Consider the following 26,916-nt stretch of genomic DNA (forward strand, 5'->3'; position numbering starts at 1 on the left):
GTAACGGTTACTGTGGAGCCAGTAGATGGACCTCATGAATATTTCCATGACCACTTTGCATAATAATAATGCACTTTTATTGCTACTCTCCCCTCAAAACAGCTCAACAGATCTGTCAAATAAAACGTTTTGCTAAACGATACAGCACAGAAGCACAGAACATCACTAATTTGTGGTTAACTCTTGTTTTATTCATAAAGCAGAAAGAATTGTAGAGAAATCCTAAGTGGATGGAGGCTGCACAGGCAAAAAGCTTCCTCCCTCCCAAAAAAAGTCGACGGCTGGCCCTGTGATGATTGAAATGAAAGCGAGGAAGAGGAGGAGGAGGAAAAGCTGCTGACAGGCGAGCTCCTGCTGAGAGACGGATACATTTCAGGGGGAAATACTAAGAAGACAGCTCATGGTCATCAGAAATTCAAGTGGTTCCATTCATACATCGCCCTACTACATCTCGCCCCTGAACTGCCTAGCCAACCATGTCAATTGAAAAGTACAACGGTTAATTTCGAAGGGTCGCTCCGCACAGATAGTGCAGCAAAGCATACAATTGGAAATGATGAGACAGAAAAGCTATAGCAGAGAATGTGTAACTCTCATTCTCTCCCTTCCCTTTCATTCACCAACTATAAAACGCTTCTTGGTGTTATTATTATCTCCTTTAAACCTCATTTCTAGAGAGTCTAGCCAACTATAGCTAAACTTCAGCTGCATAATAATAAGTGCCCGGTCATCAGCCTTATGGATCATAATTTAAGCAAAGGGCATCACTGGGTATTAATTTTTCTTAAAGGCTCAGCAGGGAGGGAGGAAATCAACCATATACACACCTTCAACAACACATGGTCATCAATCACACTTAGTGGTCGGAGTGTAACGTCGGTGAGAGCACAAGTGAACACAAAGAAAGACACAGAGGGGAGAGGAGGGTGGTTGTGTTTGTGTGTTGTACTGGGAGGAGGGCGAATTGGGTGTGCAGAGACGGATGTAAGAGAGAGAGAGAGAGAGAGAGAGAGAGAGAGAAAGAGAGGAGGGCTGACTACATATCAGAACCACGCAGAGCTTTTTTCCTTTCACAAAAAAACCCCACTCCACTCCTCCACTGAAGATGATGGAACAACTGGATCGCACTGCGCCCCCTCCCCCGGTTCCCGTGAACAATTAAGAGGCGAGCGAGCCAGTTGTTGTCCTCTGAGGATCAGGGCACGCGCTCACCTGTCATCTTTTTTTCCTTTTCTTTCTTTCTTTCTTTCTTTTTCCTTTTTTTAAGTAGCCTACACGTTTAGATTATTATTAGTCCATTTCCTGTCGTGTGGATTATATGCGAGCTGGCTGGATCCTGAGGACGGAGTGCGTCAAGTGAGCGCACGTATCCAACAAGTGGATGCATGAATTTCCTCGCAGCAGACAAACCCCGGGACTAAAAACCGAAAAAGAACAAACTGTGAGTGGATTCATAACCTGCAGGGCTTTTTGTGTGTCTATTATTTATTTATGTATGTATCGATTGATCGGTTTTTGAGTTGAGACTAACAGGCTGCTCCTGCTGCTGCTGCGCTCATTTCGCTCTGCCTCACATGTGGACCTCGTCTGGGTTCCCGGTTCTGGTGATGCATCTGTGTGCGCATTGTCTCGGTCTGAGGTAGTTTTTTTTGTCCCTAGAGACTTTGTCTTTTTCTTGTTTTCCAAGCTAAATAATAAACCTGCAATGAGGTAAGACAACAACAACACACCCCTGTAGATTGTTCCTGCCTCTTTTCATTCATAAACCAAAACAAAAAAAAAGACAGACAGAAAGAAAGAAGAAGCGAGATTTAGGCGGACACGCTGCGGGACCGAGTCGACCGTCTCTCCCTCCACCCGCCATCCATGGACTTGCTCCCCCGGTTCCCTCGGTGACCGCCCGGTTGGGGGGGGGGAAGTTGGGCTCCTCTCTGTAGACATTCCTGTATGAAGAGGGCGCAGGTGGCAGCAGCAGCCAAAGGTCGCAGCCATGCCGATGCATCCAGTCACCTCCACGTTGATGTACCGGGGGATCTGCACCATCCCCGACATCCTCTACAGCGCGCCGGTCAACCTGCCCGAAGACGAAGTTGAAGGTGAGATGATCGCCTACACCTGTTCACATCTGTGTGTGTGTGTGTGTGTGTGTGTGTGTGTGTGTGTGTGTGTGTGTGTGTGTGTGTGTGTGTGTGTTTTCCCGATGGTGTTCAGTGCTCCCGAGCTGTTTACTCCCACTGTGGTCTTGCTCGCGCGCGGTCAGCACCTTGGACAGCGCTCAGAGATCTCCGCTCTGCCACGCGGACAGAGATTGTCAGATGTCTGATTTTCCTACACAGCCCAGTTTTAGGTTTTAGGTTTAGATGATGAATTGAATTGATTTCCCTTCATCCTCCATCTATGATCTCGATGCATGACACAGAATGTCCAAAAATAAATAGATAAATAAATAAATAAATCACCCACTTTGTTATCAGTGCTACTCAAAGATCAGATATCTTGTTTCAATTTTCTTGCACTTGATTGAAAATATAGATTTGCAGCTCAGTCAGAGGGTCAAACATGCACTGGTTTGGTTAATAATAATAATAAAAACAGAAAAAAAACATGAGGTATTTCAGACCCTCTCTTCCACTTCTGGAAGTCAGCAGTGATGCATCGACTCTAACGAGGAGCAGAGGCTCCTGGTTGGATCCTGACTTCACTGAACCATTAAATCTGGTCACTTAGTGATGGTCAGGTTGTCCATAAGTGTTTCTTATTCAAATGTTCCTGTTACCAAATGATTCAAGCAGCATTTATTAGTGCAAAAGTTATACAGTATATCTGCAGATCATTGAACCTCTGCGACTCTGCGGTGGCTCCGGGTGGCAGGAGAAGTGACATCCCAGTGAAACTAAGCATCGTAGACACCTGACAAACTATTCTGAGCAATTTGCTTTCCATGTATCCTGAGAATATTCATGCCATTGCCCCGGAGCGATTTGTGAGGCGAACCTGCGACATCTGCACATTATCATGCGGCAGCCCCTGGGACGATGTTCAAGTCCCACGGCATGTGTGATGACGTTAAGTTCTTGCATTGCTGCCATGTTTTTCAGTGCAGTGGCGTTGTAAGGTAGCATCTGTATCCCTGCTGAATGATTTTCTCTTTTATTAATGTGCACTTTGTTAGGGAGGAAACAGAGATTCTGGATGCTGGTTAAATTCAGAGAGAGAGATCAACATGGGGGCCACACATGGCTCTAAAAGTGATGCATTTCTGTTACTGAGATACATATGTGTGAAGTGCAGGCATGCCGAGTCCTGTTGAGGGATGCAGGGTGGCTGCCGGTGCAGAATATCCCAGGGACAGATCAGTAAAGAACCGTTAATTGAACCTTGGAGTTGCACACATGAGAGATTACACTGTGTCACACACACACATACACACATACACACATAGAGGTTTGCATCTGCAGTTTGTGCAAGGACACAGTCTTAATCACACACTAAAGTTGACTGGGAAATGGTCGTCAGTGCTGATAGGTTGATATTAATTAGAACAGAGGTCAGATAGGAGTTGTTTTTTTGATTCCCGAAAGATGGTTAAGAAATGCAGCACAGCAGAGAGAGGGTGCAGGCTGGTTTTAAAGTGTCAAGATGCTCCCTGCATTTTAAGTTCAGTTTTTTAAATTATTATTTTTTTCCACATTTTTTCACATGACATTCAAACAAACTGAACTGAGCCTGTGATAAAAGAGAACTGTCAACGTGTCAGTACCAAAAGTGATCTCTGCTTGATGTCATGCCTGTGATTATATCATCGTATCAGCGTGTGTGTGTGTGTTTTATTGTCAAAACATGATTTTCCAGTGTATAGAGGCACGTTGCACGGCAGGAATATCCCACTCTATTGCACAGAAAAAGATTGGTGTCTCACATTTCAGAAGCTTTCTAGCTGTTGAGATTGAGGAATCTCAGTTTCCCTTTCAGCCTCCCACTTTAATTTACAGTGAGCGTTGGGTGCAATAAACAGACAACACTTCATTTTGCCTGTAATTACTCAAATCCACTTGTACCCTCCTGCTGCAGTCACTCTGTTGCAAGACAAAGTGAGCCGTTTGGCTTTTTTTACAGCTCAACTTCTGTGCTGGCAGTTTGACTGGAGAGGCGATGGGATTCTTTGTGGAGAGAGAATGGGAGAGCCTGAGGTAATGCACGGTTAACAGCGGTGACAGAGCCTTTTTCAGCTGCTGCGGAGTATTACTGGTCCCGTGTGAGGGATGTCTCGCAGGTTGTGAAAGAGGCAGACTTTAAAAAGGCCGTGTCACCGAGCAGATTGAACGTTGCTGTTGTCGACGTGAAAAGTACACCTGCTGTGGGAATAATATACTGTACATGTGACAGCGCTGATTGGTTTGTTGAATAGCTGAAAAATAAAAAACGGTATAGTCAATAAAGTCTTCACTATGTGGGCATTCAAAACTTAGCTTTTACTTGTCCTGCCATTAGTCTTTTCATGTTCTCAGCTGCTCAAAGATGGACGACAGCGCTACACGTTGAGCATCTGGGATCATAAAGCAATTTGTCCACTGCGTCGTGTTGCATTTCCCTATTTATTGGATGTTTTATTTTGGATTTCTACTCTGATTTAGTAACTTTGGAAGGTGAACTTGAGCTGAAAGTGTTTTAGATGTTCGCTCTTACTTTCTCTTAGGTATCATCAGCACCAGATGAGGTCTATCTGTAATCCTAAATACAGTATATCGAATAGGATTTCTGTTATTGCAGTTACAACACAGGGCTCTAACAGGGAGTCGGATCCTATTGACCTGAACAAGTAACACCATGTAGGAGACAGGATAATAATAATAACACCTAGGTCAAATCAATTATATAACGTGTAACATATGATGTAATACCCTTACTTTCAGGTTCACTTTCATTAAATGTGCAAGCCCCGTGTGCAGCAAAGGGAAGAGCTACCACTTCAACTTTTCACCCCCCCCCCAAAAAAACAACAAAAAAAACGAGATGCTGTATTTATTATTATTCCAGTTATGTATAAAACATGCAGCAGTGGGTTTAGAGTGACCACAGACAATGAGAAAGTAAAGCCAATTTAAACAAAACACAACATAGCTGCTGTTCCTGGATCGCAGAAACCGTAAAGGTCGATAAACTCTGAAATTATAACGTGCAGCTAACAGTCTTGAGGACCTGTCGGTCAGACTTTGACAGCTGTGATGTTTCATGAGGGACTCGTTGACGGGAGGAGGCGCTTGCTCAGGACGACGGTCTCCGAGTCTCGTCACCGCGCTCTCATCTCCTGAGAGACGGACGAGAATTGGCTGGAAGTCTGAGGTGTCACATACATCAGCTCGGCCGTCAGGGAGATGGGGCTTTGTCACGAAAACGAAATTGCACATTAGTGAATGTGTGTGTGCGGATGCATGTATAAGGACAGGAGGCTCGAGCCCTATTGGCACGCATATAGCCAAGGACTTGATTTTCAATTACTGGCTTGGACACCCCGGGGAATGAACCGACGTCACCATACTTTGTGAAAGCGAAGGCTGTCAAAGCTATAATTGGAACAAAACACTATTTTTCTGATACTCGATAAGCCTCCGTGTGTGTGTGTGTTTGAGTATGTGTGTGTGCGTGGTAGTAGGTGGGTGGGGGGCTTGGTAGCAAGTGCCTTAATGTACAATGATACGAGCACAAATTGAATTGGACTCCATATTCTCCATTTCCCCTCCCACACAAGAGGGAGGAAAAAAAACAGTTGGTCATATTACAGGAGCTCAATATAGTTTAGACCTCCTCCACCACTAAAGGACACACATATATACACACACACACACGCACACCGCACATACACATATACGGAGCTCAGTGTCAATACCACTGCAGGTGGAATTAACTGGGTAGCCCATTTCCACACTGCCTAACAACAGCTCTATTGGAAGCAGCTTCGAAATCAGTCCCAGGGCTGAGCTTGAAGCATCTGTAACAGGTCCCAGAGTGAGGCTCATGTAAACAGATGCCAGTAGTTTCTTGTAGAAGCACAAGCACACACACACAAACAGACACACACACAAACGGGAGCAAAGTGCCGGCTGCATGTTTATGCCAAGGTTGTTATCAGTGCGGTTTATTTATCTGTGCACATCTATCTATCCTTTTCATTGTGATCCTCTGAGTTGCACAGACGAAGAAGTTCAGAATTACCAAAAATATAATTATGCATATTCTCAGTGCACTTGTTCTTGTAAATATAGAAACACTGTTAGAGGGAAGTCATTTATTTCAAGAATTATTCCCATATTCCCACTGATTTTCAAAGAGATATGTCCCCAAAAACCTCCAAACACCTTCATTAATTTGTGATCAAGTGAAAATAGAGTTTATTTTGATGTGCTTAAAGGTAAATTAATCTAAATTAATATAAACATGAGCAAACTGCAACAGGTTGACGATTCTCCTGTTGTGTAAAGGTTGAATCTCATGCATAAGAACAGGAACATTAGGGAAGAAACCACAAATATGAATGAATACATAACAAAAACAGCTAAACAAACATTGCATTACATCAACCTAGTGTAGGCTGCTCGTAATCGTTTTGAAAGCAAAACGTCAACACAAATTACACTGTCTCACTTTACAAATGCAGCACAAATAAAAAAGAGCGGGAGAGAGACAGACAGGAGAATTGACTTTATTTACATGGTTGTTATATTTGATGGACATCATATTTTGGACATCAATTATTTGTGGATGGGTATCATTATATTATGGCTTCCTGGTTGGAGCTGTCTTGTCTTGTTATTTTGTTGTTGTGTTGGTCATGTATTGAATGTATATGTTGTTGGGGTATACTGTGTAGCCTATTGTTTTATATTTGTCTATACTGTATGGTCTACATTGTCTGTATTTATTTGTTTGTGTGGTTTTGTCTATGTCTATATTGTCTAGTGTGAATGTGTATTTTTTTATTGTCTCCATGTATATGTTTTGGACCCCAGGAAGAATAGCGGATGCTATGCAGGCGCTAATGGGGATCTTAAATAAACATAGAAACATTTAAATTGCCATTTAGAGCCAATTGAAGCAGAATATCATATATAGACTAAAAATGTCAGAGTACGCCTAAATTAAGGATATGATATATGAATTATATATAGACATAAACATGGTTAATGATACCTGCTTGTTTCCTCCCTCCAGTTGCAGTGTGTTTAGTTTGGGCATGAAAGCCTTATTGTCGAGGAAACATGAAAGTGCATCGGTGTACCTGTCACAGAGCCCAGCAGGGACGTATCTCTCAAGTAGCATTTTAAACTGGCAGAGTAAACTGTCGGCGGTAATAGAATTCAACGATGCTCTGCAAAGTTATCTCTGCATTTGTTTCGAGCTCAGGCGGTGGGGGCTAAGTGTGTGTGTGTGTGTGTGTTTTGGGGGTCCTCGTCTCCAGATCATACATAGATTGGACTGTCATTCACTACAAGACAGGAAGCTGAGATTTTGCAAACAGGAAGTGACTGGAATAATGGCCCAAAAATCGCTGAAGCCCGGAGCTTATTTCCATTTACTAAGAGATGCAGAACGATGGTGGTTTGTTTGTTAGGGAAAAAGGAAAAAAAAACAAAAAAAAACGGAGCTCCATGTTTACATTATGATTATTTCCATTCACTTTGAGAGGGCAGAAGGTTTCGCTTTGCTTCCACTAAGGACTCTAGAAATAGCAACGCTGCTCCACTACACTTTAGTCCAGACCAATTATCCCAGTGTGACAGAGTTTTCGTTAAATTTTGCATATTTATAGTCACCAGATAATGAATCCCAGTGATTTCAGTGAGTTTTCTTGTGGTGCAAATGGCATGTTAAGATTTCTTCTGGGTGTCTCAATAAATACTAAACCAACAGTTCAGTTTCACACATTTATGCTTCCCTCAGGTGGAACTGTAATGACTTTCCATCCGGTTAAAATTCTCATTTTGTCCACTAATTTGTGTTATTACAAAACAATCCTGCAAAACCAGTGTTTATGAATGAAAGCATGGTAAAATAAGGTTGTGAATATGCTAAATATAGCTACTACTTGCTCAACATGCATTTGAGCATGTTAGCATGCCAACGTTAGCATAGCTAAAGGCGCTGTTGTCAGCATCGCCGCTTGCTCTCTGTTGTGTCTGCAGTTATCCAGTAGGATTTTGTATAAGGAGCAGGTAATGATGATTGTTGCTTGATAAGAACTTTGGTCATTGTTGCATTTGTAGATAAGAGTCATGATGCATCTTGCACTTTGTCTTCAGGAGATTGTGATGAGTCACGGTCAGGAAATGATAAAACATGCTGGGGCTAGCTGGGGAACATGCTAACTACAGTAGAAGATGTGACTTGGTATAGATGAGTCAACATGTTGCTTTCCTCCACTGGAGACAGCTTTAGTAATTAATTTTGACAATGAGCTCGCAACATAACTTCTATTGAAAAACCTTCTAATCCTAATATTAGCTATTTAAAAATAACAAAACTTACAAAAAGCTCCTTTGACTCGATTAATTCCACCCGCCTTGAAGTGTAAATCTCCCTCAACAGCTTTATCACGCTGCGAAATGAATGAACTCAGTCCACCACAGGGAGCACTGAGTAAATTTGGTGAGATCACTTATCACCACTGCATGCAAATCTATTAAACAGTCATATTTCATTACTACGCCAAGGTGGTTGTGTCCCGATTGAAGCTCAGAATTAGTTTGATGATGCGGTGTAGAATATGAAATTCAGTGAGAGCGGAGACTGTTGGTGCATTGGTGAAATCTTTTACAGAAAGTCAATCCCAGTAGGTGAGGTATTTTGATGTTGAAGCTCTGCCAGTCAGTGCTGTCGGCTTGTGGACGGGACTAATTAGGGACGTTTCGCTTTCTCATGTGTATACTTGAGTCATAAATATACATTTAAGATTTCTTTCTAGGCTTCCACTCTACAGTTTGGTTTTTAAAAGTAGTTTGCTTTCAGTATTGAAAAATTTAACACATGCTACTGGGGATTCTTCTTCAACATCTTTAGTTGTTCCCCCGGCAGAGTTTTTTTGGGGGGGGATTTGCAAATCGCTTTGACTGACAACTGTTCAAAAACAGGAAACACTGACACCACTGTGCTCCTAATGGCATAAACTGCCTGTGAGGCGATCTTGATGTTTCTGCTCGACTCCTACTGTAGCTGCAGCTGAAAACATTGACTCATTTCTTTGCCCCGAGGTGGAGGGTTGACTTCCATTCCTTTGGAAATACTTACATGAATACAAATGAAGATATTTAAAGACATCGGCATCTGCTCGGGCAAGACTGAAATTATGCACGTTAAGCGCGTTGCTGGTGCAGAATCAGTGGGCGCTGGTGGTGGGCGTACATCCAAGGGGTCAGCTGAGACCATTTTAAAACATATGCTGCTGAGAAGATTTGCAACAACAACGCAGAAGAAAAAAATGACCAATCATGATGGCGGCAGATATGCTGGCTCATTTTCACCAGGATCCAGATGCGCTTATACTGGAACCAAACACTTCATTTGTCTCCTCTGTTTGCAGACAGCTCGACAGCTATTAGCAAAGGCCTCTCCCAGGAAACCAGCATTAGTCTCATTTGTATGAAAACACCTCGTTTTATTAGATCCCTCAAACAGGTTTGTTTCCCCATGCGTAGATGAGAGCCTTCATACCTTTTGACAATAGTAATAAAAAAACAGTCTTGCTTCAAAGCATTCTCTCTCTGAAACATTATTAAAACAAGAATGATGAAAAAAAAAAGTGAAGCTCACATCCTGCCTCTTAAATCCTTCTAATGCTGTTTGTGTGTCTGTGTGGCAAACATCAGCTTATAAGTCCTAACAATTAACTATGAAGGTAAACACACATCATCAGCTGCACTGTGGAAGTACTGCAATGTTGAATGCATTAAAAAAAATCTGCAAAATGTTCATTCATCCATCGTCAGAGTTTGATTTTGGTGGCGGTCGGTCCATTTGGATGGTTGGTTAACGCTGCAGGTGTGAGTGTGGAGGGAAGGTGGTGGACCTGTGGTGGAATATCAGTTTGCTCTGTTAAAGCCTCAGGCTCTCCTGATTATCATTTAAAACCACCAAAGGGAAAACACACACACACACACACAAACAGGACAAGAAGATTAACTTCATCCATTCTGGCAAAGGATTTGGTTCGTGACACATTGTGCGACACCGGGGGACACCCATGAAAGCACCCTGCTCGTATATAATCAGGGTTAGAATAATAAATCTCACTTTGTGCTTCTTCATGTCGTTTCGCTCAATCCTGGCCCACCACTGCCACCGCCACACCCGCCCACCACCCTCCCTCCCTCCCCCTGCTCAACGAGGATGATGAAGAGTCACTTTACACAATCTTCCAGACGGACCGACGGACAGACAGGGAGGCAGGGAGCCAGAAATGGATTTCAAAATGGCTTTCTCGGTTGTATCACCTGCCTGGATGAGACGGGCGGCATATGAAAAAGCTCTACTTGACATAGATGGTGATAAAGCTGTGAGCAGAAATGAGCCGTTTCTCAGAGGGTGAAGTGACCCAGCAGCTGCTGAGCCACAGGTTGCATCAGGCGGGGCAAAGGAAATAAATAGAAAACATGTTTTTGTTATGGTTACAGTTTGTATATCGAGTTTGTATATGATGATATTATAATATGGCATTTGTTCAATTTTAGAAAACACTGGAACAAATGTTTTTTTTCATTATACTGAAAGATCAGTTTGACATTTTAGAAAATACAGTGATTTATTTGGAGGTGAGAGGTACATGAGAATATTGATACCATGTCAGTAAACAAATTACAGAGCTATACCAGCCTCAGCGGGGCTTTACCTTAGCATACAGAGAGGAGATGATGAAAACAACAAACTGTTAACTTTAAAATATGTACAAAAACCTAAGTATTGTGCAGTCAGGAGCCAGATGTGACTGTGACTGGCAAAGAAATAGTCCAGCGCTCAATTCCGCCTCAAAAAAAGGCAATTTCTCAGTTTTTACATTTCAGTTTTTGACAGAGCCGGGATGTATCCAGTCTTTATGCTAAGCTAGGCAAACCGCTCTGCATTTACTCTACAGATATGAAAGCGCCATCAGTCGTCTCATCTCCGATGCAGCCGTAAACCATATCTCACAAAATGATCTACTTCTGAAACATGGAAGCAGTTTATTGCTTTTTTTCCCCTTTCCATTCAAAACTAAAACATCGCTTTTTTTTTTTTTAAATAAAGAAGGCATTTATTCGTTGACACCTCAGTGACATCTTTTCATCACGTCAACATCCACAGCAGTTATGAACTCCGTTTAATCAGTCGCTGACAGCCAACCTCCCCAAATTGGGTTTTTGTTGGGAAACATGTGGTGCAGATTTAGCAGGAAATATCATGGAGTGCTGTGATTATGGCTGTCAGGTCGGTGGAAGTTAAGTGATTTATTTCCATTTTGATCGATTGCCATGAAGGAGTGGATCCAGCAGACTTTATTACCTGTGAAATGAACTGTGATGAGTTCTGGAAGGTGAAGTGCCCACCCCTCCTCCTCCACCCAACCCCCCTCCTGGGTAATATTTCCTCCCTTTGATGAACAATACTGCGAACTCTACACCAGACAATAACGAAATCTGGCGATAGAAAGATGGCATCCATAAGTGAAGCGCGTAGCGTTAACGTGGTGGAACTGATGAGGGGCCTGTTGGATACGCCGTGATGCAGAGAGGAGGAGGAGGCTTCTCATTGTTCGCATCTGACCTTTTTTTTTATTTGAGCTACTTCTCTCGGGGTTTTTCGCCTCCGGGAATGGTCGTGATCTTGATGAAAACTTGCAGTTTTTCGAAAAAACATAAGACTGAGAGAGTATTGGAGACGGATCAATGATTCTCCACTCATGCTGGAGAAAGACAAAAATCAGTGATGGGCTAAAATTTCACAACGTCTCACAGACTTCAATCATTCAAGGTCAAGTGGGGTTGAAGAAGTTGGCAAAGGGATTTTTTTCCTCATAGGGGATAAAGCACTGCGACCTTTTTTTCCCCCCTTTCCCAGCTTCTCCCTATGGTCTTGTCTTCATTGCACTGACGAGGTTAAAGAGCTTCAAATTTCATAATGTAGGGAGCAATTTTCATCCAAACTCAGAGATGGGATTTTTCCTTAAGACACAGACAACTTAGACTCTGCCATATACCCCCTTCTTTTTGAATACTCCAGAGCCTTGTTAAAAACCGGTTATGGTAATATTCAAATCTTCAGGGTGCCCACGTTGGCCTGTATCCAGCTAAAGATGGATTAAGGTTGCTATGGGTGTTTAAAAATAGTCGCCGAAGGTTCATGCACACATAGCAAATCTGTGTTTTTTTCCCTCACACTGATAAGGTCTTACATAAAGAGTGGGTGTGCTGCAATTACCAATCCAAAGCAGCCCAGAGCAGATGCAGGTCTGACTGAGGCGAAGAGGATTCTCTGGCTCCGATAAAAAAGAAAAGAAAAAAAAAACAGGCTCTTGGATTACATTCACGGCCACTTCACCGCTACAAAAGCCCCGGTATTAGCCCGGTGCGTAATTAGCCAAAGTTTTCACTGATGCTAAATTTAGCCTGAAAAGGGGTAAAGCTTCGCTCTAGGCGTGCTTAAAAAAAAATCCAAGTAAATATTTCCCATGTGATACGTTTCTGTTCTGTTCTGTGAGGAGAGTTTGTTTCACCCATTTTATTCTCTGATTGCTTGTTTCTTTATTATATCTCTGTCCTCTGGGGTCTGATAGAAAATAGAAAGTGGATGTCATGCTCCTCGTCATTGATGCTTCACCTTTGTCACGAATCCAGGCGTTTTCTCTTCGCCTGCATGAATCAGCTCCAGTTTCCAAGCGATTCCTTGCTCTCGTCTAGCGCACAGTTCACAGACTGTTCGGCATCTCCGTGCTGCAGCGAGGATCCAGAGCTCTTCATTGATATACAGCAGTGTACGACGAGGGGTGGGGGGTTGGGGGGGGGGGGCAGTACAACGGGAGTACACTGCACCTTTCTCTTGTGGGAGTTCAGCTTTAGATGCTCGGCTCTCGTGGCTCACGATCTTAACTTGGGGCTTTTCATCCTCTGTCAGATCACGCCACAGGGGACGGCGTGGCAACGCATCTTTGAAGGCCAACAAGCATCTCTCTCTACATCAAAGCACATACCACACGCTTTCAACGAAAAAATATTCACACCTCCCTGGTGGAGCCGTGGTCGCACAGACAAGAGCGAAAGATGCAACAACAGCTATTGCTCGATCTAAAAAAAAACAAATGAAACATGTATTTATTAATGTAGTAATTGAAGCTGAGTTTAAAGAGGCCAGGAGCAACACTCATGTCTGCCGCAATCAAAGAAAAAATCCAATAAAGCGACATTCCAGTTTAAATGAAGTGGCAGGTTCATTATATGTCCTGTTTTATTTCCCACTTCCACGGTTCAGAAGCAATTCTCTCTCCAGAAATGATTTTAATACACAACTAATGTGAAATAATAAAAGGGCCGACATAACCGCACGTGACCTGCTTCCAGATTACATTTTCTCTAAATGTCAGGAAATTTCAATCACAAGTTGAAAATTGTTCTTCCCCCAAATATCTGATCCAGTGATAACAAAGTCCACTTCTGGTGAATACAGCATCAATAAAACAATATTATGGACATGTTTAGGGACTCAGGAAAAGTCCGGCAACAAACCGCAATGAAAGTGCTTTTCCTGCATTAAAGGGATAGTTCAACATTTTGGCAAATTGGCCCATTGCCATAATCCCTATAGTCATAGCAGTAGGTTCGTTACCTTTAATTGTCGGTGCAAGCTATTTTTAGAACGGCGGAGCAGAGCCGCGAGCTGCTCAGAGCTACGCTACGGAGGCTAATGGGATTTCTTGGTTTCCCTCATCAAACTCATCAAATACACAATCCAACAACTCCAAAACGCTCTGGTGGACAAGTTGTAACCTGCACATTCACCACGCTATTCACCACGCTATGAGAGACAGAGTTGTTTTCGAGGTAAATGCAGAGACTGCTTGCCGAAAAACTGTCCCTGACAGGAACACGCATCAGCAGTTTTGCATGAATTTCAGTTCAGTTCAGTAAACTTTATTTACCTCTAAAACAACTCCATCTCGTAACGTTCTGTTATTATCTCATAGCGTGGTGAATGTGCAGGTCACAACTTGTCCACCAGAGCGTTTTGGAGTTGTTGGATTGTGTATTTGATGAGTTTGATGAGGGAAACCAAGAAATCCCATGAGCCTCCGTAGCATAGCTCTGAGCAGCTCGCGGCTCTGCTCCGCCGTTCTAAAAATAGCTTGCACCGACAATTAAAGGAAACAAACCTCCTGCTATGACTATAGGGATTATGGCAATGGGGCAATATGCCAAAATGTTGAACTCTGGTCACTGGTGTGATACTGTAGTTGTGCACTTCATACTGTATATCCTTCACTCACCAGCAACAACAACAACAGAGAAAACACAGTTCCATAGTTTAATTAAGAAAACTGTTTGGCTGTATCTAACATATTTCTAGGAGATGTAATTGTGAAAACAAATAACACTTTCCTAATTTCTGATTATTGAAAATGAAACAATTTAAGTGGGTTTGAACATCTGAAGATGTGGAGTGATGTGTGTGATCTGTGCAGGAAGATGATTTAAAATAATCCATGTTGGTATTTTGGGAAGAAATCAATGCTTTCTCACTCACTTCTCACAACAATATGAAGCTTGGTGAATTCAAAGCAGCAGCTCTGATCAATATTTCATATCAACAGGGGATCAGATAACAGTGTGTAACGTGAGGATGTTTGCATGTAAGTGACTCACCCACAGAGAGTTTATAACTCGAGCTCCACAGCGGCTCTTCTCGTTTTGTTTCAGTCTCACCATGGTCACCCTGCCACAGCAGGACGTTTTTTTCTAGAAGCTCAGATAAACCTGCTGCACCTGAAGTATACACACAGCAAACATCAAAACACATTTAACTGTGTTCACCTGCTGAACACAACAGAGCATTAGTCAAAGAGAGTCAACAGGCTCCCCCACAGAAGACTTCATAAAGCTGATGAGGTGTCAGTGTTGTGTTGAGCTTACAGCTTTATGTTTATTGCAGCTTAGAAGACAGAAACAAAAAATGCAACTTTGCCGCCGTCGTGACAATCATTGAACTCATTTTAATCAATAAAAAATGACAACCAATGACAGAGTTGTTTTCGAGGTAAATGCAGAGACTGCTTGCTGAAAAACTGTCCCAGACGGGAACGCGCATCAGCGGTTTTGCATGAATTTACCTCTAAAACAACTCCATCTCGTAACGTTCTGTTATTATCTCATAGCGTGGTGAATGTGCAGGTCACAACTTGTCCACCAGAGCGTTTTGGAGTTGTTGGATTGTGTATTTGATGAGTTTGATGAGGGAAACCAAGAAATCCCATTAGCCTCCGTAGCGTAGCTCTGAGCAGCTCGCGGCTCTGCTCCGCCATTCTAAAAATAGCTTGCACCAACAATTAAAGGTAATGAATCTACTGCTAAAACTATAGGGATTATGGCAATGGGCCAATTTGCCAAAATGTTGAACTATCCCTTTAACAACTTTGGACTGCTTGTGACTGTTACCTGAACACAAGCAACCCAAAACGAAAGCACAACAATTGTATCGTTTTAGCTCCTGAATCATAACAAAGCAAACGAGCCACGTGTCTGAATACACTTTTACTTACAACACACTGAGCCGGTTGTCCACTCACCAGAACCAGGTCCATGGTTCGACTCCCTCCAGTCCACAAATGTCCAAAGTCTCACTGGTGTATGAATGGTCAGACACAATGTGCAATTTATGTAGCTATAAATGTGTGTGGTCCCTGTGGTTGAAATTAGGTTCTTGAGCCCTAATGAACATTTTGTTACTGGAAATATTGTGTTCACCAGAATAGGACAGCCAACCTGCTGAAAACACAATGGCTTCTGCTCCGGCTGCTCTGTTGCAGACACGAGGCATAAAAACAGATTAATGACTGGTGTAAACAACTGTGAGCTGCAGTGTTTAGACCAGTTCACCCAGTTATACACATTACACCTGTGAAACAATGATTAACAATGGTACAGGCTAAAAGCTCCTGTCGTAATGGCTGAAAAACATACATACACTGTTTTATTTGTTTTGTTTTTACCTCTGTGGTTTTTGCAGCCGCTTAATTATAAATCCATTTATTTCAAGGCTGCATTAGTAAGCAGTGGTTAAATATTTCGCCAACTTCATCTCTTTGATTAGGCGGGTGATAATGATTCATGTCATCTGGACCGCCACAGAGCATCAATTAACATCATCAACCTCTCTCACTTCTCAGGGGACTTTTAAAAAATATATTTTTCCCAATTTCTCTATTAAAAATCGAGTGACTATACGTTTGCATGCATGAGAGTTTGGCTCATTTTCAGCTCGCAGACTTAAAGTGAAACTGGAACAGCGTTTAAGTCATCTCTTCTGGGGACAATTAAGATAGATAAACTCTCAGAGAGATAGCACTCTATCTGGGTGACATGTGGTCAGAGGGAAAAATTAATTCTTTTAGAGGAGGATTCGTCAGAGTCTTTTGATAAATGTTCGGAGCGGGGGTTTATGTACGGTCCACTTTACTTTACATAGTTTTGTAGAGAAAATTCTCTGTCCAGATTTGTCGAGCAGCAGAACCAAATAGTTTTGATAACAAATTTGCACAGATGATTGTACAGGCTGTGTATCTCACTGGACCTGATAAGACAGTCATACATTATATCTGACCCATGTAGAAATGAAGCCTTTGTTTTCTGTACAAACTGCGCTGGCATTTCTTTTCACGCAATACTGAACTTTTTTTTCCTTTTTAAAAAAAATCAAATATACAGTTTCCCCCTCACCAGGCAGGATGTGTCTCTCACCTTGGCCTTTGATCAATAAATAAAGCTTTCAGGGGGGAAGACGGAGTATTTGCCAAAGTTGTTTTGGCACCTTATTTAAGAAAGTGTTTGCCTCCTGCAAAGTGGCAACATGTTTTTCGTCTTCTTTTTTTTCCTCCATTGAGTGTCTGCTGGAAAGCCTCGGTTTCTAAAGTAAACAGATGGAGCTGGGGACCTCAGGTGGATACTGAGGAATTGTTATTCTATAAACAATAAGATCACACCGAGGGAAGAAGGGAAAGGGGAAAAAAAGTACACAGCTGGAGGCTCTCAATGATTCAAACTATACAGTGAGACATTTTGCAGGGAAAAGCAATGTGAGAAATAGGCCTAGCTGCTGTGAATGTCACTCGGCTTGGTTTTTATAAATTGCATGCCCAGATGTAATCCATTGTAATACATGATTGCCAAGAAGCCCTGTCCCTGTGGCACAGGTTCTATTCTGCGGACGTGTACATGTACAACAAACTGTTTCCTGAAGCCCTGAAACAAACACACACACACACACACAGAGACTGACAGATACCGTTTCCTGACATCATTGATATTTTATGTTTTGTTCTGCAGCTGAAATATTCGTCACAGACTGTCACGCTGTGGATTTTGGCCGCAAGGCTTCAGCCATTTGTAGGCGCATTGTGACACTCCTCTGTAAATCACAACAGCAACAAATTCCCCATTTACAAGACTTTGGGCTTTTGTAGGGGATTGATAAAGTTTGTTTTAGTATTACACCTCAGTAACTTAACAGCAGCTAATTGGCTGTTAACTGAGAGGAGAGTGTCATTTAAATTCACATTTGAATTTTTATTCGCTCTACCTAGAAGGCTGTTATTGTCAGTCAGTTGTTTAATAGTGACAAGTGATGCATTATTCAGCATCAGCATTCACCTCTTGTTTTGTTTTAATTATTCCTTGGAAACCTACAGTAGCATACATATATAAATGTATATATTTTTTAACTTAAAAAAAAAAAAAAATCTTGTCTTTCCTCTGACACGAGCTATAACTCTCCATCAACCTTCTGGGAAACCTCATTTCCCTAAACCATATTTAAATGAGAGATAGATTATGACACTTATATGAATGTTTAATGATGTATTTCTGATTTCAACAAGCGTTAAGATTAAAGCGATTACATATGATTTCCTGAAGATTTACACCGTGCGTCATCTTTATCTTAACATTCATCTCTGCTGCTCTGCTCTACTGTGCCTTAATCAGGCATGTGACACATACGAGGATCTGACGAGTCAAAAAAAAAAAAATATATATATATTGTAGGTGACCCGGTTGTGGGTGTTATTGCATATAAATGAAGGAATTCAGTTACTCATGAAGAGTGTAAGTGGAGTACACACAGTGCGAGTGAATTAAATGCTTCGAGGTTTCCTGTTGTGAATCTGGCTCATGAACAGTGGGAGGCTTCTTTTACACTTCCAAATCGTCTTTTCATGGGATTTTACATCGAGGTTTCTGTAGGTGACGGTGTTTGGTCTATCTGGGCCACGGTGGCTCTCTGGTTCTTCTCCTTCTTCTGTTTATCTCAAACTAACTCCTGTTTGCTGCTGCTGCTACTAATTGCACGAATCACATTACTCCAGTTTTTCATTATCGAGTTATAGTAAACGGGAACTCTGGGTAGTCCGGCAGCCTCAAGCGACAGATTATGAGCGGTAGAAAAATCTTATTGAATTTCATCTCTGGGTGTGAAGGTTGAGAATCTTGCAAGTGTTATGACGGTTTTGCGGAGATGAGATCCAGCATGGCAACGTATTAAAGACACAGCAGGGAAAACCAAGAGCGAAACCACAGACTGTAGATAATGCTTGAAGTATGGAGTCACCCATAGGTTTCCACTGTTGCTGTCTTGACGGTCAAATCCACAAACTCAAATCCAAATGCAAACCAAAAATGGCTCAAGAGGTTGTCCATGTGTGGAGTCGATGCTTTTGCCACAGTGCATGTCAGTAAATGCTAAAGTCACTTAAAGCTGGCATTTCTTGGTTTCCCTCATCAAACTCATCAAATACACAATCCAACAACTCTAAAACACTTTGGTGGACAAGTTGTGACCTGCACATTCACCACGCTATGAGAAAATAACAGAACGTTACGAGATGGAGTTGTTTTCGAGGCAAATGCAGAGACTGCTTGCTGAAAAACTGCCTCCGACGGGAACGCACATCAGCAGTTTTGCATGAATTTACCTCTAAAACAACTCCCTAACCCCGACAAAGGTAACAAAACTACTCCTAAAACTATAGGGATTATGGTAGTAATGGGCCAATTTGCCAAAATGTTGAACTAACTTTAAACAAGTTAGAATATAGTTGCTGAAAATACGTGAAAAGATTGATAACTAGAGTACTGAACTAACAGAACTAAGAGCGATTGCGCATACACACTTACCAGCAGATACACAGCGAAGGAAAGGAAATACATCTGGATGAGGTGCTAGAGCGTCGTGCCCATGCAGTAGCTGGCCGCCGCCTTCAATGGGAGCGCCTCCAGTATCCAGAGCTGAGAGAACTGCTTGATTTCTCATGATTTTAAAACCTAATTTTACATACTCAACAGATTTTTCTAGCATTCAAATTTAGCAGGATGGTTAATAAGACATCTGTCTGTGACGTGACTAACTCAGAACACAAATATAGTTTCACTTTACATAGACTTGTTACAAAAAATTGTCCCAGCACAGTTGTCATGAAGCTGGAAAAGAGTTTAGAGTTAGAGTTTATGGGACTTTACTCATTTTTATGAGGCAGCCTCAGGTGGCCATTCGAGGAAGTGCAGTTTATTTGACACTTGATGGCACTTCAGTTTCAGCCCCGGAGGTGGCCGCTTGATAAAAAAAAACTAAATCACTGATCATAATCTTTTTGAAGGATATTTGTTTTGGTATCGGATGAAAAAGGGGCATTTTATTTATTTTTTACCATCACTTCAAAGAGATAAAGAAAGCACTGAATTAGATATAAAATCTCCTCCATCAGAGACAACATCAAACACTGAATCGTATCGTATCCGAATGGCAAGTGAACTGATCTCTGGTGTAAAATAAATCAAATCAAATCAAATCAGTGGTTGGTCCCTTTAACTGGCAACAGAGCAGGAAAAGCTTGGCATATATATATATGCAGGGAAATGCCACAGGTTATTTCCTGGAGATCCTTAATTATTCCAACTGTGAGTGCCAGCACATGACGCCTGAAGAAAATCCAAGCCAAGATCCAGTAGCCTATCCAGTTTGTCTGCATCCAACGGATACAGAGCAACACAAGCAGCCTGCTGTGTCTCACCACCGTTCAAGTCCAATAATCAATCGATTTTTTTAGGCCTTTTGTCCACAAATTTACTGTTTTGTTACGGAGGTTTTGTGCTGTATACAGCTACCTACAAATCAGCTTGGCAGTGGTTGGGATGCCTGAACCATATAGGGAGTCATTACGTTAGATTTCAGGATGTCAAATCTTACACCCAGGGTGTTCAACAGTCGCTTTGAATAGGCATTATTTTATTTTTTTTAGTTCATCTCATACTAAAGCCTTATTTTCTCTATTGTAATCATTAGACTGATGGGAAACAAGGAAACCGCCAGAACCCACAGCTCCACTTCCACCACCTTGTGCGCTTAGCTGATCATATTTCTGCTTGGTTATTTTTGGCATTTAAGCTTTTTTTCAGAGTGCAGCAACTGAGAGAATAAGACTTCACAGGTTTAATTCATTCCCACTGCATAAAATGATAATGAAAGGAAGGAAGAACGTACTGCTCTTTAAGAAAAAAAAAATGTTGACAATTTGTCCAGATCTCATCTCCTTTTATTTATTTCATTTATTTTGTCATTTCACTGGTGGAATTTGTTCTCCAAAGCTGCCAACCCACATATAACTATGACTCAAGCATTGATGCGGCATAACAAATGTGTCTTGGTGCGTGGAACGTTTCCCACTTTTATATCCTGCTCTGCCGTAAGACTTCAGCTCATGTGTGTGTGTGTGTGTGTGTGTGTGTGTGTGTCTTCTCTGCAGAGATCCGTGAGGCCTTCAAAGTGTTCGACCGCGATGGGAATGGATTCATCTCAAAGCAGGAGCTGGGGATGGCCATGCGCTCCCTGGGCTACATGCCAAACGAGGTGGAGCTGGAAGTCATCATCCAGAGACTGGACATGGACGGTGAGAGGAAAACTCACAGCTTGGACTTTTTATTTTCATTTTTTTTTTTTAATCTTAAGCCACAAAGCAGAAAAGCTTTGCTCTGTTTGTCCACTAAACTAGGTAGCAGTAAAACCCCAGCAACAGTAAACAGCAGCATCTCCTCTCCTCTCCTCTCCTCTCCTCTCCTCTCCTCTCCTCTCCTCTCCTCTCCTCTCCTCTCCTCTCCTCTCCTCTCCTCTCCTCTCCTCTCCTCTCCTCCCCTCCCCTCCCCTCCCCTCTCCTCTCCTCTCCTCTCCTCTCCTCTCCTCTCCTCTCCTCTCCTCTCCTCTCCTCTCCTCCCTAGGTGATGGACAGGTGGACTTCGAAGAGTTCGTCACTCTGCTGGGCCCGAAGCTGACGGCAGCTGGGATGCCAGATAAGTTCAGCGGCACCGACTTTGACTCCGTTTTCTGGAAGGTGCTCATTATTCAGTCACTCACTTCCTGCCTATTAGAGAGGAGACAGACAGACGAATCACAGCTGTAGCAAAGTTCACAAGTGCAGAAAACATTTAGATGCGGCAGCCACAGACAGTGCAGAGACTTTGAAAAGGGGAAACCCAGTTTTAATTGCCACATCCACTGTGTTTTTAATGGGAGCATTTTAATCTTGGAGAGGTTTTGGATTCCCTTAAGAACTGTATCCTTCATCAAGACCTTCATCTACACCTCTCTCTGTCTGTGTGTGCTGACAATCTTATTGCTTAGAAGTCAGTTTCTATGTAAAATGGATATTAATTTATTTACAGACACCTCATTAGATAATCAACAGCTCACTCTGACAGTGGGGATGGAAATTAATGGGATGGAGCTGGTGTCAAAGCCGTCCTTTGTTGTAGTTGCTCGTGGTAGCGTCACTGTCAAAAAAAGTGAAGCCTCCAAACTGAGTGTCGTGCGAGGAGGAGACGACGACGACGACGGGGATTTGTGGGAATTCTTGGCGCGGAGCGAATGCGTACGAAAAAAGAAAGACAACCAAAGAAAGACACCTGCTGGGAGAGTGGAGAAACCCCGTGGGGGGGATCACTGCTGCTGCTGATGCTGCTGATGCTGCTGCATAGCTTCACATAACATTATATAACTGAACAGTCGTAAGCATGTGCTGCTGCATTGATCACACAGAGCCTGCAGTCACACTGGTGAGCTGCTGCAGCTGAAAATGAGCAACACAGAAATACATACGCTTTCCAAACAGGCACCGAGCCTGGATTTAACTTTCAGTTAGTTGGTTCTTCTTAGTCATTCACTTTTTTTTTCTCGTCAACTCAAAATAATACACAGGAGGAATAAAACTAGGTGCATTTACTCCACAACTGAGTGAACTCTTGCACTTATTACTATTTCATATCTCGCAGCTGTAGCTCGGCAGCAGGATGTGGTTTTTACATACAGAACATGTAATCAGCTTATAGAATACAATGTATTTCTATAGGTTTAATCTGTGCAACAATATGTAAAACAGGATTTAAAACTTTACATGGCAGCTACAACAATAAAATGTTGCTCTCATGCATAGATAATTACACTATAATCCAGTTACATAATATACAGATAATGGTGTAATGTGTGACAATCTGTATGGTCCTGTATTATATTTTAACGATGTTATGTCAATTATACTTAGCAAAGATTATTATTAATGTAAGATTTTGAAGGATTTTGCATTTTTAAACATATATATACATTTACCTAATCTAGATTACATCTGCTGCATAATGCCTTAGTATTTCCTATTTTTTTTAGGTTAAACTTTAGTGAGATACTATCTGTTATTAATATTTATGTCACATGTAATTCAGGTCAGATGTGTAACTTATGTTGTTTTCCCATTCAATTCAATTTTAATTTATTTAAAAGGGACAATGTACAGTTAAAACATAAATGTTGCCATTTGATGCACTATACCAGATTGTAGCTTTAAGCTAATTTGCATCTGTAGTCCCTTGGCAGGTCACAAAAATACAACACAGTAACAAGACAGATTAAACAGTATACAGGGATAAAACACCACAACAACATGGCTACACATGTCTGCGTGCAACTCCCCCCACCTCCCTCATCCCACCCACGCCCACACACACAAAAAGAAGTCTAAGGACCAAATTAGTGGTTGCAGAGCTGAGCAGCTTTTAACAGATTTTTTAGGTTAGATTTGAAGACTCTGAGAGAGCTACTGCTCCTTACGGTGTCAGGTAAGGTAATCCACTGGTTTGTGGCTCTTACAGAAAAAGCAGATTGCCCCGCTACAGTGCGGCGAAATGGTATGGTACAATCTCGTATGGAAGATATTCTAGTGGATCTGATGGAATTTGACGAGCGAGCGTGGACAAAAACACATAATGGCTGTGGGGCCAAACCATTTAAAATTTTATAGACCATCTGTATATTATTGATCTAATGTTAAAAATGGGTCCAATAAGCATTTTTACAAACACACTGACAACATATTTCCTTAATTTATTTGACTAAAACCTGACAACATTTACAACACCATTTTCCATACACTGCCTCTTCCTTATTATGTTTTGTGTGTGTGTGTATGCTTGTGTTATTGTGCCCACCAGCATGTGTTAATGTTTATGTGGGTGTGTGTGTGTGTCTCCAGTGTGACATGCAGAAGCTGACGGTGGAGGAGCTGAAGCGGCTTCTGTACGACACCTTCTGCGATCACCTCTCCATGAAAGACATCGAGAACATCATCATGACTGAGGAGAACCACATAGAGAACCCCGAGGACTGCCAGGTGGATATAGACAGTAAGGAACAACCTCTTTATACTTTAAGACCCATGAGGGGATACAACTAATTTAAAAAAAAAAAAGTCATATCCATATGTAGTTCTGTTCAGGTTTGTCAATGGTTTTGCTTTATTTGCATTTTAACACAAGAGACACAGAGATGTGACATGCAGATGTATTACTCTTTTCTTGTTCAATTTCTCAAATATCATTTTATCTAAACTACAAACATCACAAATGAATGTAATTTAATCATTAACAATTTTTGGTCCTCTTTAAATAACATTAGAAAGTCTGGATTGGTCTGGACTTGCTCAATATACAAAGTGTGATTTGGTGCTACATGAAGAAAACTTGAATTTTCTTTCTGTATATTAAAAAAAATTGGTTGATATCCCAAGATTATAAAAACCTAAACTACCTGCATGGGTTAGGAAGGATTAGAAATAAGTGCAATGAGTGAAATTGTGTTTTAAAGTAGAACCAGTATGATTATATAGGAAAGCGATGATGTCTGATCAACACGCGTGTCTAATCATAGTAAAAGACTTCATTTGTAGTCTTTCCCACACTCCATTGACAGTATATTAATGATGATGTCCTTCCCGCAATTAAAACATTAGATTTTAATCTTTCAAAAAAAAAAAAAAAAAAAAAAAATCCTCACCATCACATAAACAGCAGAGACTATTACCCCCTGTCACTGGCCTCAATAGATCATAATGTGCTCCAGTCATCAGCGGTGGATGAACTGCTGTGCCCTCTTAGGCAGCTGTTGTTGTAATATGAGCAACTGTGCACACAGCAGAACCGTGGCATTGTTCCCGCTCTCGCTCTCCTCCCTCTCCTCACCCATAAAAATGACTATACTGACTGCTGCTGAAGCTCCAGACGCCCCCCCACACACACAAGAGTCATTGTCAGAAATGCAGGAAATCCCTAACGGAGGTGAAAGTGGAGGCAGACCGAGGAGGGAAAACGTCCACATGGTGATAAAAGTAAAATTGCATCATTACAAAATAACTGGAATTAAGTGGAGTTGGCAAACAAGCGTCTCAAAGGGGAGGAATTTTCCTTTAAGTGGCAATTTCACTGAAGGATGTTTTTTTTTTTAAAGCTGTTTATATGGCCATTTTTCTTAAGTGTAGATTTTTAATGAGTGGAGCCTTCATAAACTCATTATATGAATTACAATGAGGAAAATCATCTCTTTGCTGTTGGAAAAGCACTTTCTGAAGACTTTATCTGAGAGCAGTAAATGGTCTCTGGAGGAAATAAAGAAATCCTGTCGATTTAGATTTTAAAAAAAAAACATAAGATACAACTGATATGAAAGTTTCTATTTGAACATTTCCTTTTGCTTCAGCTGCTTTGGTTCTCGCTTCCACGGGTACATTTCATCTTCTCTTAGCAAAGGAGCATCCTTAAATATGCCAGTCAGGTGCCAGGCCACTTGTTTGTTGTTCCAAAAAAACTCCAATCAACATTTCAATCTAGATGCAGTTATACGCTGCGTACAGGTGTGTGAAAAACAAATCTTCTTGGCTTTGTTTGTCCCCTTTATTATTGCGCTTGTGTAATTGTACGGTTCCGTGATGAGCTCTTTCATTCGGAAATTACTATCAGATATCTTTCTAAGCATTAAATAACATCTGATTCAATGGACCTTCAGGTATTTTTTCTCTCTTCCCTCCCTCCTTTTCTTTCTTTCTTTCTTTTTTTTGTTTGTTCCTTCTCCAGGTTCCAGCCCGACGCAGCAAGTCAAGCAGACTTGTGTGCGCAAGAGCCTGATATGCGCCTTCGCCATCGCTTTCATCATCAGCGTCATGCTCATCGCAGCCAATCAGGTGCTGCGGAGCGGCATGAAATAAAAGGAGCTATGGCTTTTTTCAGCCTTTGACCACCACCTAAAGGCTGCCTTACAGACAAAATGACTGTGAGATGAGGCTTGAAACAAAAGACCAAAATCAGAAAAATGGAGAGAAAAAAAAAAAAAAAGATTCATCAGACAATCACAGCTGTGAAACAGGAGAACATATGACAGCAGAATAACTGGAGCCACCAAGGACACTTCATGTGCAGGAATTCCTCTTGGTGACTGCGACACGCTGACAGCTTTAAAACAAAAAAAAAGGAAAAAAAAAAAAAACTCAAGGACAACAGGACCTCACACACACACAAAGAGACAGCGGTGTGTTCAAAGAGGACAGCTGACTATACATATCACTCTTCGTAATACAAGACATTTAGTATTCATTAGCTATGTGCATTTGAGCAGTGTTGCATTCAGTCTGGTGGCAGCTATAGAGAGAAGTTTAGTGACTGTCCAGTTTTGTATTTGTCCAAATGTTTATTATAAACGAGTAGAGAAAGAAATATCTGTTGAAATATTGTTGGGTACAGTAGAAGGTGGTGGGGCATTGGAGAAAATGTATTCCTGAGGCTAGAAAAACAAAACAAAAAAGGTGTTGTTGTGCAAGGTCTGGAGTGAACAGTGTTGTGGAGATAATAGTATGTGGTGCAACATTGCTCAAAAAAGAAACAAAAAAAAAAACACTTGGGAATAAGAATAGACCGGTAAGAAACAGATAATAGGCAGAGTTTGCAGGGAGGTGCGTGCAATTGTGTGGATGGTTTTGGTTCATTGGCAGGCTGCAGGGGTTCGGTCTGAGCAGGATGCAGCAGGGTGAAGCAGGTTAACAGCTCTTGGGGGAGAAGCGTGTTCAGGTCTGAATGGACATGTAACTGGCTGGAAAGTGGCTGGACGTGCAGCAGACACTCCAACTCTCTCTCTCTGTCTCCACGGCGGCAGAGGGGGGGCGGAGGAGGGGCTTCGCAAGGGCCCCCCCCCGCCCCCCCCACACTCATGAGGATGACCATCATCTATGCATGAAGTGCATGGATTTAAACAGTCGTCTTGACGCATTTGTAAAAGTTCTTTATCAATGTATTAATCATTATGACTGTGTAAAAACAGAGCTGTTTTCAA

General features: G+C 41.8%; 1 protein-coding gene across 1 annotated transcript; it reads left to right on the forward strand.

Annotated features, from left to right (window-relative positions):
- The first annotated feature begins 1,859 nt into the window (after nucleotides 1–1,859).
- cabp7a (calcium binding protein 7a) lies at nucleotides 1,860–25,894 on the forward strand. The gene is made up of 5 exons (XM_085786282.1): nucleotides 1,860–2,096; nucleotides 21,026–21,169; nucleotides 21,495–21,607; nucleotides 23,795–23,945; nucleotides 25,668–25,894. The coding sequence occupies exons 1-5, from the start codon at nucleotides 1,991–1,993 to the stop codon at nucleotides 25,796–25,798; spliced, it is 645 nt and encodes a 214-aa protein (XP_085642408.1). The 5' UTR covers nucleotides 1,860–1,990; the 3' UTR covers nucleotides 25,799–25,894.
- Nucleotides 25,895–26,916: the final 1,022 nt, after the last annotated feature.

This window comes from Trachurus japonicus, chromosome 9, assembly GCF_045865225.1.
Source record: "Trachurus japonicus isolate A0001 chromosome 9, Traja_1.0".
Taxonomy (NCBI): Eukaryota; Metazoa; Chordata; class Actinopteri; order Carangiformes; family Carangidae; genus Trachurus; species Trachurus japonicus.